This window comes from Dama dama, chromosome 30 (genome assembly GCF_033118175.1).
Source record: "Dama dama isolate Ldn47 chromosome 30, ASM3311817v1, whole genome shotgun sequence".
NCBI classification, from domain to species: domain Eukaryota; kingdom Metazoa; phylum Chordata; class Mammalia; order Artiodactyla; family Cervidae; genus Dama; species Dama dama.
This window is the reverse complement of record NC_083710.1, coordinates 6,558,265-6,571,101: the sequence shown is the minus strand read 5'-3', so window position 1 is coordinate 6,571,101 and position 12,837 is coordinate 6,558,265. Positions and strand designations below refer to the sequence as shown.

At 32.1% G+C, this 12,837-nt stretch overlaps 1 protein-coding gene across 1 annotated transcript in view; it reads left to right on the top strand.

Annotated features, from left to right (window-relative positions):
* The window catches only part of TDRD3 (tudor domain containing 3), a 200,039-nt gene that overhangs the window by 54,432 nt on the left and 132,770 nt on the right, over window positions 1-12,837 (top strand). The window contains exons 2-3 of the mRNA XM_061133546.1: window positions 779-863; window positions 5,319-5,384. Of these exons, the coding sequence (XP_060989529.1) occupies window positions 779-863; window positions 5,319-5,384 (151 nt within the window). The remainder of the gene's footprint in view (window positions 1-778; window positions 864-5,318; window positions 5,385-12,837) is intronic.

Genomic DNA, 12,837 nt, shown 5'->3' with positions numbered 1-12,837 from the left:
TTGTGGGGAGATGATGCGTGGATTGTAGAGTTATCAAAGAATTTCAAAATGGTTGTGTTGGGTGTGGGTGAATTAATTGGTAGAGATGATTCCCACCCAGCCTTTGGATTCAATAATTTTTCACCCTTCAGTTAATTATTGCTATAGATGAATGGTTGGTTTGGACTTAATAAAAGAACAAAGGGCAATAAGACAATGAGTAAAAAACTGAAAAGAGACAGGAAAAGTAAAAGATGTAAGGTAAAAAGTTGCTTAACTTTGTGCCACTTGGAATCAATAGTGTTTATTGAAAGATTCTTAGGAACATTATGTTAGACAAAGGGGAGATGAAAAGATAATGTGAGAAAATATCTGAGAGCAAAGTTTTGTTGGATTAAATTTAAAACTATGCTGTTTTTAGTTCTATTTTTATAGCACATCTCAATCTCTTAAGAGTTTACTCTGTAACTAAATATTTAAGTTGGATATTGTATTTGTGTAATAGCGAAGAGGAGCTCTTTGATTCCTTAAGAAGCATATTGATGTTTAAATAGCTTTTCTTAGAAAGCATATAGATACTTTTATTAACACAATATCCCTTTAAAGACGTAAAAGAGGAAAAATATGCATTCTCCATCCTGTTCTATCAGAGATGGTAAACAGGGAGTATCCAGGACTCTCTGGTATTTGTAGTAGAAACATTTTATAGTAGAGAACAAAACTACTTGTAGACGTAAGAAAATAATTTTGGTTAACTTTGATTTTAGAAAATATTAAGCCATTTATTTTATTTTAACAGGTGTCTTTCAGATGAAGGCATTGAAGCTTGCACAAGTTCTCCTGACAAAGTCAATGTAAATGACATCATCCTGATTGCTCTCAATGTAGGTTTTACTTATTAACTTATAAACATTTAAAATCTGGAAGCTATATTTATGAAAAATATCTCATAGAATAAATGGGATTTTATAAAGTGGAGAACATCTTTCATTTTTATTGTGCATTTTAAGTTGCAGCGATGTTTGTTGAATTTGGTAATCTCATATAAGCCAATTATTAGAAATATATATTTCTTTAATGTCTATTATATGGAATCAGTGAAAAAGGGGAAAGTGCAATTAAAACTTTTTCACCTTGTGATCAATTACAGAATTTCATTACATTTATAGTAGCTATATAATAGCAGTAAAAACTGATCATATTTATAGAAACAAATTGACATTTAATTTACATAGAAACCAGCTAGGTTATAGCTTCTTGACAGTTGTATTTTTTATTTTGAAGTAACTTTTCCTGTTGATAAAAGTAGGATATACTGTGCAGTATGACTACTTCAGAAAATACAGAAAAATAAAATAAGAAAGCCCAATAATTACTGTTAATGTTTTGATGCATTTTTTCCCCCTACTTCTCTCCCTTTACCCATCTGTATAGCATTGTCTTCTTTATAATTGAGATTGACTTTTAGATTTTTTTTGAAGAGTTATAAAAATTGTTTGAAGAACAGATGTGACTAAATGAATATTCTCTTTTCAGTCTTGTGGTTACCCCAGTGGGAATTTTTTTCTTATACCTTTACAATCATAGTCTATTAAACAATGAAATTTACATGCTATGATGTATAATCAGTGAAATTCAGAAGAGAATTACTGTCTGACAAATCCATTATGTCACTGCAAAGTAGGTTTAGCATAAAACAGAAAGGGAGGGCAACTGATAACAACATATGAAATATAAATAAATACATAACTATAACTTTTTCTTTTTTGATTACTTAAATTTATATTTATATAATTAAATGAATTTAAACATAGAATTTATATTTTGAAATTTATCATTTTTTTAGCTGTTTGCAATTTTGTTCAGTAAGACAAACAAGTTTTTTAGAAATTATGTGTGTTATCCATGACTACAAATGGTATTATTTGCTAGACATTTTATCTTTCCTTGACTCGCACCCAAATTAGTGAATTTTATTTTCAAGAAATGTTACAAAGAATCCCAGTTTCTTTCTTTGTTCACTAAAAGCAAAAGACCTAAATAGGAAAAAGGCTTTGTGACAATCTTCTCTTCTTATTGATATTTATATATGTAGGTAAATAGCATTGAACTATCTACAAATTGGGTAAGAAACTAAATAAAATAAGTCAACACAAGATATTTGACCTGGTATACATAAGAGGTACATGATGATTATTATCTTAGTGAATTAACTTGTCTTTATAATTTTCTTTTAAAATATATAAATACTCCAGTCCAAAGCTATCATGCCATGTAATAGAATTAAATAAATACTTTTAGAAGGATGAAGTCTATACCAGACAAGTAGTCTAATTTTCAAGTTCATAAACTTTAAGTAAAATCAGGCACATACAGTATTCCTGTTGAAATTTTTTAGCTTTTGAGTGATTGCAGGATGTTAATCCCTAATTGAGAAAGACTTGCATTATTAATTCTTATATATAACTTATTACATATTGGGAGAATAATCCATGCACAAGCTTTCTTACATTCTCTTCCTCTTGTGGGGAACACACTAAGTTTGTTCTTTTATCTAGCAGTGAACAAAGCAAAATAGTATGTATGTAGAGTGTTTCCTGCCCAGGAAAGTCCAATAGGCTTTTATTGGGCTGTTCAAAAAGGTACTCTGCCTAGAATGAAATAAAATTCTAGACTTCTCCCCTCAAGCAGGTGTTTACCACAAATCACATTGTTAATACAAATAATTTAGGCAGTGAACCACATTTTCAGTTAGGGAATGGTTCTGGTACCAAGTTCCCAGATGCCAGCTTAGGGCCAACTTTGTAAGTGGGCCCTTCTAAAGGTAGCAGCCTTAGAGCTGCTATGTAACTCTTTTTAGGATTTTTATGTTGAAAGGAGGGAGGTTTCTTAATTTTTACTCTGTAGAATGAGGAGTAAGGATTTTAAGAATAATACAGAAATTCAGCATGTAGTTTTGAATTCCTGCATTAGTCAGAGCAAAATTAAGTGATAGTCTAGTCTTAAATTACTAAATAATGTGTAATAGTAAAAATTTTTAAAGAGTATTTAAAATTTTTCTTTAATATCCTGTATAGTATAAAATGCTTTGCCAAATAGATACTATGCTGAACTTATTTGAAGAAATATATCAGGAATGTTGTTTGTGTGTGCACACATGCATCTTATGGGTTAAATATTTCTCCTGAATAATTAGTTACTCACTATAAATGTATTTTTGGACCCGGTTTTTCTAGTGATCCTGATATAATGGCATCAGAATCATAGAATTCACTTTGATTTTAGGATGTTTAAAGATTTGGTAGGTCATTTTCATCTTGCTAAAAGAAACAGTGAAATAATCATCCTTATATGGATGTATGATACTTTAAAAGTTCTGTGAACTTTGAATACATTGTTCCTTTCTGCATGACAACAATTTTGGAAAATAGAATTGTTAATATATTTTTGATCTTACAGAGGAATAAATTACCGGGATTTAGAGAATTTCTGACATGTCATATTAGTTAGTTATAGTATACAGTAAGTTGAAGTTTAGAATTTTAGTCTAGGGTTCATTTCTACAGTACTTTATATAAATGCCTCATTTTATTTTACATTTTATAATTAGTGATAAAACCGGAAATGAAGGACCATGATGTATCATAAAACTTGTATATATTCTTTTTCTTATATGTGTTTAAATATTTCAGCTTTTCTGTGACTTTCAAAATAATGACTTTTTATGAACTGTTAGTTGTATTTTCACTTGTTACATGTATTCAGATAATAACAGTATACGTGTTTTATACTTACTAAACATTGTAGCTAACAGTCATTAAATGCTTATTCTTTGTAAGTCATTGTGTTTAGTGCTTCACATGTATTATTTAAGCTTCAAAACAATGAAATGCCAGTATATGACTTTTTCCCCCATATATTGTTTAGTATTTTCAAAGTAAAAATGTGTGCAACTTGAGGTTTGGTTTATAATTCTTTGACTCTGTTATTGGGTGGAGACTATACAAAGGATAAATCTGAAACATTGTTACACAAGTATTTGGATATGGGACTTAGTTTGCCTGGCAGTTCCATTCAGTGAATTGTACTTTAGGAATGATCCTTGCATTACATTGAGAAATAAATTAAAAGTCATGGTAGTAAAAAGACTGGAAAGGATCTATGAGGGTTGTATAACATGTATGCTTGTTTCTTTAACTGACTATATATGGATATTTCAAGTGAAATTGTATTATTGTAGGTGTTCAAAGAAGACTATCCTGTTTATGTGTTATCCTTTTATAAATAATACAGTAATTGTAATCATCTATTGATAACATTTTTGCCTTAAGTCAAACATAAATTTCTCCCTTATAATTTTTGTGATTAAATGCATTCTGAGTCTCTTTTCTCTTGCTCTTGAGGCAATGAAGAGCTCTGTTTACTATTATTTAAGGAATTTTTAAAAAGTACAAATTTAGTTATTAAACTAACCTCACTGTCTCAAGCATCAAGATAATTTCTTAGCTTAAATAATTAGGCCTTTTTCATGAGTAGTATTTAGTTTTCTTCTGAATAAATTTCTTACCATTCCTTTAGTTTTCACTTCTTAAAGAAGACAGAATCCTTAAAAATTTTATGTAGACTGTGTGTGTAGTTGAAGTTTTGTTTTTGCATCAGAAATGCTACAGCTTTGTTTATCTTAGTCCTTTTTATGTTTTGCTTTGCTTTGCTGAGTAATATGTACATCTGGATTTTCGTGTAGTAAGTCATTTGTTCATCAGCTTCTATTTCTGAAATTTGTTCAATAAGCAAATGAAATATTTTTACTACAGTACAGTCTTATTGTGACTTCTTGCTTTTGTAGTAAAGAGTATTCTCTGGGATATTTGTATGTTATGTAGCTTTATTTTAGGAGTATCACAGCCTATAGAGTAATGTACTTTCATGTCTCTGCATATCAAAGTTATATAGAATTTAGTTGTCGAAAATATACTGTTTATTTGTTCAAAGTAGTCATTTGGTTTTGGATTGTGACATGAATTTCTTATAGTTTACATAAAATCAAATTTTAGATTTTAATAAAAGGGTACCCAGAGAACTATGACCAGATGTAAGTAAGGCCTTATATATTACTGTTCAGTTTACTGGTATACTTTAAACAGTGTATATATGGGACTGAACATGGTTGATTTTTACATATATAGATCTCATAATCAGTTGAAATACAAACTATATTTAACATATAGTTAAATTCAGTTACTCAGACCTTAACTAATTTTATCTTTTGTTTGTGAGTGAGATTAGATTTAGAGTCATTTTTCTCTAATTTTATTTTAATAATAATATTTTTATTTTAGACAGACTTGAGAACAATTGGCAAGAAATTCCTCCCCAGTGACATCAATGGTGGAAAGGTAGAAAAGGTAAAGAAAAATGTTAACTTCCTAAATTTTGTTAAGTACAATAAATATGAACATATACTAAATTACTAGAATTATTTTTTGTCAAGGAAGACTGCAACTTCAAAATATTTTGGAGGGAACAAGTCACAAAGTTATCATTTTAGTGACTTCCTATACACATGGAAAATTGTTAAAACAAACTTTTAAACTTTTGGTGACTTTTCAACATTTAAAAAATACTTTTGTTTTAGGAATTATAACTGTGACACACTTATTTACATGTTAGACTTATCAGATATTATTGGAACTCAAAGAGGACCTTTTTGTATCTTTTTATTTTAGTATCTGTTACCATGTTTATTTAATGAACTTATTGATATAGGAGTATAAGATTGTGAGAGAATGTTAGCAACAGTTTGGCAAAGCTGTGTATTTGGTTACTGCTGTCATTTTGCTTAACATGTGTATTTATATTATGAATTTTTTCAGTGATTTTTTGAAATACAAGGATACAGTTTTTGGATTTTAGATACCAACTAGTCAGTCTTTTACTTCTTATTCATTTATATTCAATTTCTTCTTTTTATTTGAAAATAATGCAAACTATGTCAATCAAAAATTTTATATATGCTGTTGCTCACTTTTTGAATTATTAATGAACATCTTTATAATTTGAAATACTTTGAATGTGTAATGTTTTGAGTTTGAGTAAGTATTCTTATCATTTTAATACTCATGTATTTAAGATAGTTGCTATACCTTAGATATTTTAAATTTTAGATAATTTCAAAAGATCTATAATGTTATAACATTTTTCACATTTTCTAAGTGTTGGTCCTCATATGCAATAGGTGGTAATCATTTAGCTGGAAAGAGAACAAGAGTTTATAATCTGCTCTAGCTTTTGAAGCAGATACTGGAGAAGAGAGTTCTACAGACTCCTCAGCAATTCATTTTAATGTTTAACAATGCTCTGTGTCAGCAAATTTAATTGTGTTTTAATCTAAATTTCTTAATGGTGCAACTTCAGTCCGTAATATCCTCTTTATCTTCCCTCAGGGAGATGGAGAGCATCTGGTTACCTTCCCTTGTGAATAATTGCTCATATACTTGAAGTCTTGTAAATGTCACTGCTACAGGTTTCTTTTTGCTAAAACCATCTATCTTGATTCCTCTGTTTATTGTGTCTCCGGCATTCTATTCATCTTCATTGCTCTCCTCTGAGTCCTCTCCAGTTCCTTACATTGCGTTTTCTGGTTGTGGTAGTAGTTCTGACTTGAGTGTGCATCTGAATCAACCTGAGGCCTGGCTACAGCATAGAGTGCCAGCCTCCCACCTCGCCCACTCCCATGTTTCTGACTCCATTGAACTGGGAAAGAGCCTGAGAACTTGTACTTTGAACAGGTTTCTGTGGGATGTTGATTCAGCTAATCTGGGAAACATACTTAGAAAACCTCTAGGGTGTAGAACTCTAAATTAGGCAGCAGTCTTGGACAGGTCTGATGAATGCAACAATTCCTCACAGAAAAAGTAGCTAGTATCAAAGCAGTGCCTGCATATCCTTATACTAGTTTATTTAAGAAAACTGGCATTCTGGATTATTGATTTTCCATTTTTTCTTTTTATGTCTTTAAGGATTCTCAGAACCTACCACTGTTAAAAGCTCACAGGGAAAGGTACTGATGAGAGTTTTCTCTGCTTTCTCCAACTTCTCAGAGTATTTTTGCTTCAGAAAATTTTATAAGTAGTCTCTTTAGAATTTGCTTTGAATATAGCTAACAACAATACGATATAACTTATAATATTTGAATCTAGAATTTTCTATACCAAATTTTATCCTTTGAATTATTCTTAATGCTCATGTGGCTTTAGTTTGTACATAAAATGAGAAGATACAAAATAAGCCTTTTTCGCATGAAACAGAAATTGAGTGAGCCCTTTTCACATGAAACAAACCTCTGCTCCTCAGATTTGATTATATTTTCCCTTTCATTACCTGCTTCTGATACCAAATATAATTCTCTTCACAGTATTAGTGAAGATGTTTTGAAAATTAATTTTAATAGAAATTTTAGAAGCCAACCCACTGGAGTTACTCATTTGTCTTTGGTTAAAATTTCATATATAAATATGTAACTCCAATGCTTTGGCCATCTGATGTGAAGAACTGGCTCATTAGAAAAGACCCTGATGCTGGGAAGGATTGAAGGCAGGAAGAGAAGGGGACAGCAGAGGATGAGATGGTTGGATGGCATCACCGACTGAATGGACATGAGTTTGAGCAAGCTCCGGGAGTTGGTGATGGACAGGGAAGCCTGGCGTGCTGCAGTCCATGGGGTCACAGAGTCAGACACAACTGAGCAACTGAACTGAACTGCTTTTAGACAATAATAAATGTTTAAGTAATATATATTTTCGACATGAATTACTTGTGCTCTTTCTCTGTAAAGTAAGACTAATACAGTAAAAGTTACTTTATTTGTGCCTTTATCAGAATGCTTTATTACCCAGCGCTTTAGCATGTTATTGGTGACAGAATCATTAAGACATGGCTCTAGACACTAAATTATGTATAACTGTTGTTTAAAATAAATTTTAAATAAAAATTTTAAAATAAATTTTAATCTGTGTATAAGATAAGCAGAGTATTTGAATAAGTAATTTGCCTATTCCTTGAGCATGTCAGATTTTGGTATTAAATAATAATATTTTCTAATTTTCTTTTAATAATAGTAAAAAAATGAATGAAAGAACTGAATTACCTAGTGATCTTCCAAATAGAACATGCTGGAAACTAATTTTGCAAAAACTAATTTGAAAATTTAAAGTGTGAGATAGATTAGCTATCTCAGGAAGCGGAGAGAGTTTTGATGAGCTTCAGATACAATGTGGAGAGGGAGAATAAAAAAATTCTGGTAACATACTGAACAGATACAGATTTTAGAATTTTTCAGCTGGACTTAAATCCTTATTCTTCCACTTACTATATTTTTGTGACTTCTGGAAAGTTATTTAATCTTGCCAGATTTTAATTTTCTTATCATTCAAATGTTATCTCCCTTACGACATTGAAGTATTAAATGAAAACCTGTGTGACTACATTGTAAATGTAGTGCAATGTGTATGACGAATATTGAGCATTATGAGACATTTAGGATGGTGTTTTTGTCCTGGACATCTAAGAATGCATGAATATTTATTACCTGACTTGGGTATCTTGTTACTGAGAGATCTCCAAGTGAAAGTGAAAGTCGCTCAGTCGTGTCCAGCTCATTGTGACCCCATGGACTATACAGTCCATAGAATTCTCCAGGCCAGAATACTGGAGTGGGTAGCCTTTCCCTTCTCCAGGGGATCTTCCCAACCCAGGAATCAAACTGGGGTCTCCTGTACTGCAGGCAGACAACTGAGCTGTCAGGGAAAAAGGGAATCCAGTAAATGAGGTGAGGTGAGTGGATGCTTCATTATTGACTGTGTTTTGGCCCCAATCCCTAATGCAGAACTTCATTGCTTGAGCTAAGTTGATCTTAGTACAATGGAATCAAAGTAGGCCAAAGTCCTTCTCTGACTATTTCCACTTAGTTTCATGCCTGCCTGTGATATTACTACTTATAAGAGTGAGGAAGCCAAAGGAAAAAGAATTGGAGATCATTTGCCCCAGCTTTAAGAAGCTAACACTTAATGAGCAAAAGAAGAGAGAAGGCTGTTTTTTACGAGCTACTTCCATTAGTCAGTTGTGGGCCCTTTTAAAGGGCTATAGTCCTGTGTCTTCCAGCTCTCTTGGAAGTGTATTTATTAGGTCCAGGGCTCCATACAATGTACTAGAGATTCCCTAAGACAGAGGAATAGTAATGCTTTTTAGAGGTAAATTAAAGGAATGTAGAGAAGAGTCTTCAATCTTCCTCTCCTGAGAAGTCAAAAGTAAATGCTTATGATGATGCTGTGTATTGTTATTATCATAATTAATAAGACTTAGATATGGCATTTTCAGCATTTGGAAAGGAGGCATGGAGAAGGCTATGGTTTGATAAGAGAGATGGCAGGACTATAGTAAGGAGAAGAAAGTTAATCCTGGAACAATGAATCGACATCTTTTTTTGCACTTAAACTGGGACCTTCAGAAGGGCATTGTTACCTAGAGTTTGAAACTGAAGTTTTAATTCTGTTAGTTATCACTGATTATTTGGGGAGGAAGTAAGATGGCAAAAATTGCAAGTTAACTTTGTTTTTAATTAATGTAATAGTTTTGTGCACATTCTTTTGTCTTCCCTCCCATTCACTTCTTAATAGTATTTTGCAGTTCACATGTTTTCTCAGTAAGGTTGCTTATAACCTTGATGCAGGGGTTTCAGATAAATTTAGAAAGTGGTGAGAGTGAGAAGATGAAACTTTTCTCCAGGCTTCTAAGTCTACGCTAGATTTTCCTGTAGGCAGTTTGTGTTTAATTTTTAGGCCATAAAATTTTTTTAGCATGGAGCAGTATGTGCCAGGGACGCCATATACTGCAATTTTTGAATTTTTCAGGAGAGGCTTTCTAGATATGACAGGGCCCTAGAATATTTAGCTTCTGAGCTAAAAATCATGGAAAAAAATCATGACAGAAAGGAAGTAAAGCATACACTTCCTATAAAACTGTTTAATATTTTTTGTATTCTTTTCCAAGTTTAATATTTTGCTTGTAGTTATTTTCATAGCTTTGTCTTTGAACCAAGGTGTAGAAGTTAATTATAAAATATAGGTTAATGTAAAAATGCTTTATCACCAGTCCAGGTATGTGAGGACTTTTATGCTTTATTGTGGAATCCTAACAGGAAAGACTTTTCAGATCTGTGGGGTTTTTTTTCATCTAGGTTCTAGGACTGACAGTTTCTATGTGCATTTTTAAAGACCTAATTTTGGGGGTAAAAGTGACCTTCTTGAAGCCTCAGCAACACCAACATCAACCACAAGATGGCTTCACTGGTTTAAAATTCAAACTGAACGCCCTCTCACTGTCAGTATAGAACTTTGATGTTTTTATAAAGAAAAATAATTGAAAAATGTTTTTAAGTTTTCATTTAAATAAATTGTATCATGTTTCATATGTTAATCTATTATGTGCTAAATAATATGATTTACCAGTGTTTCTTTTAGTGAGTTATTAAAATTAAACATGCATTTTTAATTTGAGAAAAAATGATTACTGAAACTGATTTTACCATGCTTTACTTACAAGTGCTTATTGGTAATTATTAGCAGGACTTCTGTGGAGTTTAAAAACAATGCACAAAGGTATATGTATAGAATATATATTAGACCGATACTCTGATAATTGAAAAACAAACTGTTCACTTTTTTTTAATTCTCTCAGAGAACAAACAGCTGTGGAGGCGAAGGATGGAAATGGGAAAATGACACATTGGGAAGAGTGTTACTTTTGACTGGAGTCCCACAGTGTTTTTCTTGTAATTGATTGGCTGCAATTACTTTGACTGAATAAGAGCAAATTATGTGTTGTGCTGTTACTTTGATGTATAAATTAATGCTTTTTCAGGCAATCTCAAGGGAAAACCTATTCAAGATTATGTTGCCTTTTTGTCAGTTACTAGTCATTTAAAATGCCTTGTTTTTAAAATTTCTAAGGGGTAGAAACTTTTAGATCTAGTATATACCATATTTATGATTCAGAAAGTTTTTCTTTTATTATTATTTATTTGTTTAAACTCTTGATGTATGTGAATATCCCTTGAAAAATTTGAAATCAGTATTAAGGACTACCTTTCCAAAGCTATTTCTTTCAATTCCTTTTGCTTTTAACCTGTTTTCTTCTTGACCTTTTTTGGTACAAGCCCCTAACTTACCTTGGAGCACCCTGGTTTTTGGTAAACACGTCTTCTCCTCTTTCTCTTTATTGAGAATCTATTTTATGACAGGTCCCATGTTAAATAATTTATCTGTAATTTTCAGAACAGCACTGAAAAGTAGAAATTATTATCAACTTCTGTTTTACTTTAGAGATGAGGGAATCACAGCTGTCTAAAATCATAGTTTTTTGTTACTATAGGACTTTAATAATTTCTATGTAAGTGGGATGCTCTCTCAAATGCCTTGCAAACTGCTGTTTAGTCTTCAAATTCCAACTTGAATGCCATTCTCTTCTAATTTTCTTGGCCTCTTTTGAACAGAGTGAAATTTTAAGAATTAATATTCCCATTGCCCTTTTTACCTACATGTTTTTAGTATGTAATACATTTTATCATAGTTTTAGAATGTGTATAGAAAGAAGACAGACTTTGGTGTTAGGCATATCTTAGTTTGAATTCTAATTCTGCCTCTTCTGGCTGAGTAACCTCTGTTAAAATACTTGGTTTTCAGTTTTCTCATTTAAGACATGCAAATGATCCTAATATACTTTTCAGTTCTGCAGGTAAATTAACTTATGTAAAAATACTGCCACATTTTCTGGTGTATCTGCTAAGTGCTAAATAAATTAGAGTAAAAAACTATAGTAAAAAAACCCAGGAAATTTATTTATCAAGCAGCTTTTGAATGTATATTTATGCTAAGTGCAGAGGCTTTGAGATCAACAGGGCAATCCCTGCCTCCTAATAAGAAATCAAGAAGCCAACAATTACCAGTATAGTGGAACAAATGCCGTGCATGTATAAGGAAGGGATGGCCATCTCAGCTTGACGAGCTTAGTGTGATGAGGTAGAGAGGTTGCTTTTCTTGCTAGATTGCTAGTTTTTAGGCTTGTAATTCTCAGTAAGAGAATAATAGGCAGATTCCTAATTGAGGTTATATTTAATATCTTACAATGGGAAGGTATATTTGGTGTGTGTTTAAAGATTATATATATATATATACATATATATATATACACATTCATACACCCATTATTTCTATTTCAATAATAAAGCTACCAAAAATAAGATTTTTTTTGGATACAAACTATAGAAAATAACATTTGACAAAATCTTCTTGGCTGATAAAAATACATGCAAGATAAATATAGATAACATTTATGATTCCTAGAACCTGAATCTCTTCCTTTGTTTGGGGGAGTTTCCCATTTTCAGAGTCTTCTTGGTGTAGAAGAAAATGCCAGTTGCTTTTCCCCAGCATCCTTTGCACCTATGCTGTGGACATGGACCTCAGCTCTACTAGTCAGATATAGCTGCACAGGATATGGGTTAGTTGGACAGAAAAGCAGGAACTGTGGTGAATTTTCTCTGGTAGTAGTAGAAGCTACAGCAAGATTGATGGCTGAAGCAGTGCTGGGGTCAGTGTCCAGGGCTAATGAGATTGATAGCACAAGGAATAGAGCTAGATGCTTGAGTGTGCTGAATCTAGCTTATTCCATCTCATGAATGTTGACTGTCAGCATCTTCTCCCTGATTAGAGGTCAGTAGTTGAAATCAGCTGTGGTGGTGGTGTTCAGTCGCTCAGTCATGTCCATCTCTTTGTGACCCCATGGACTGCAGCACACCAGGCT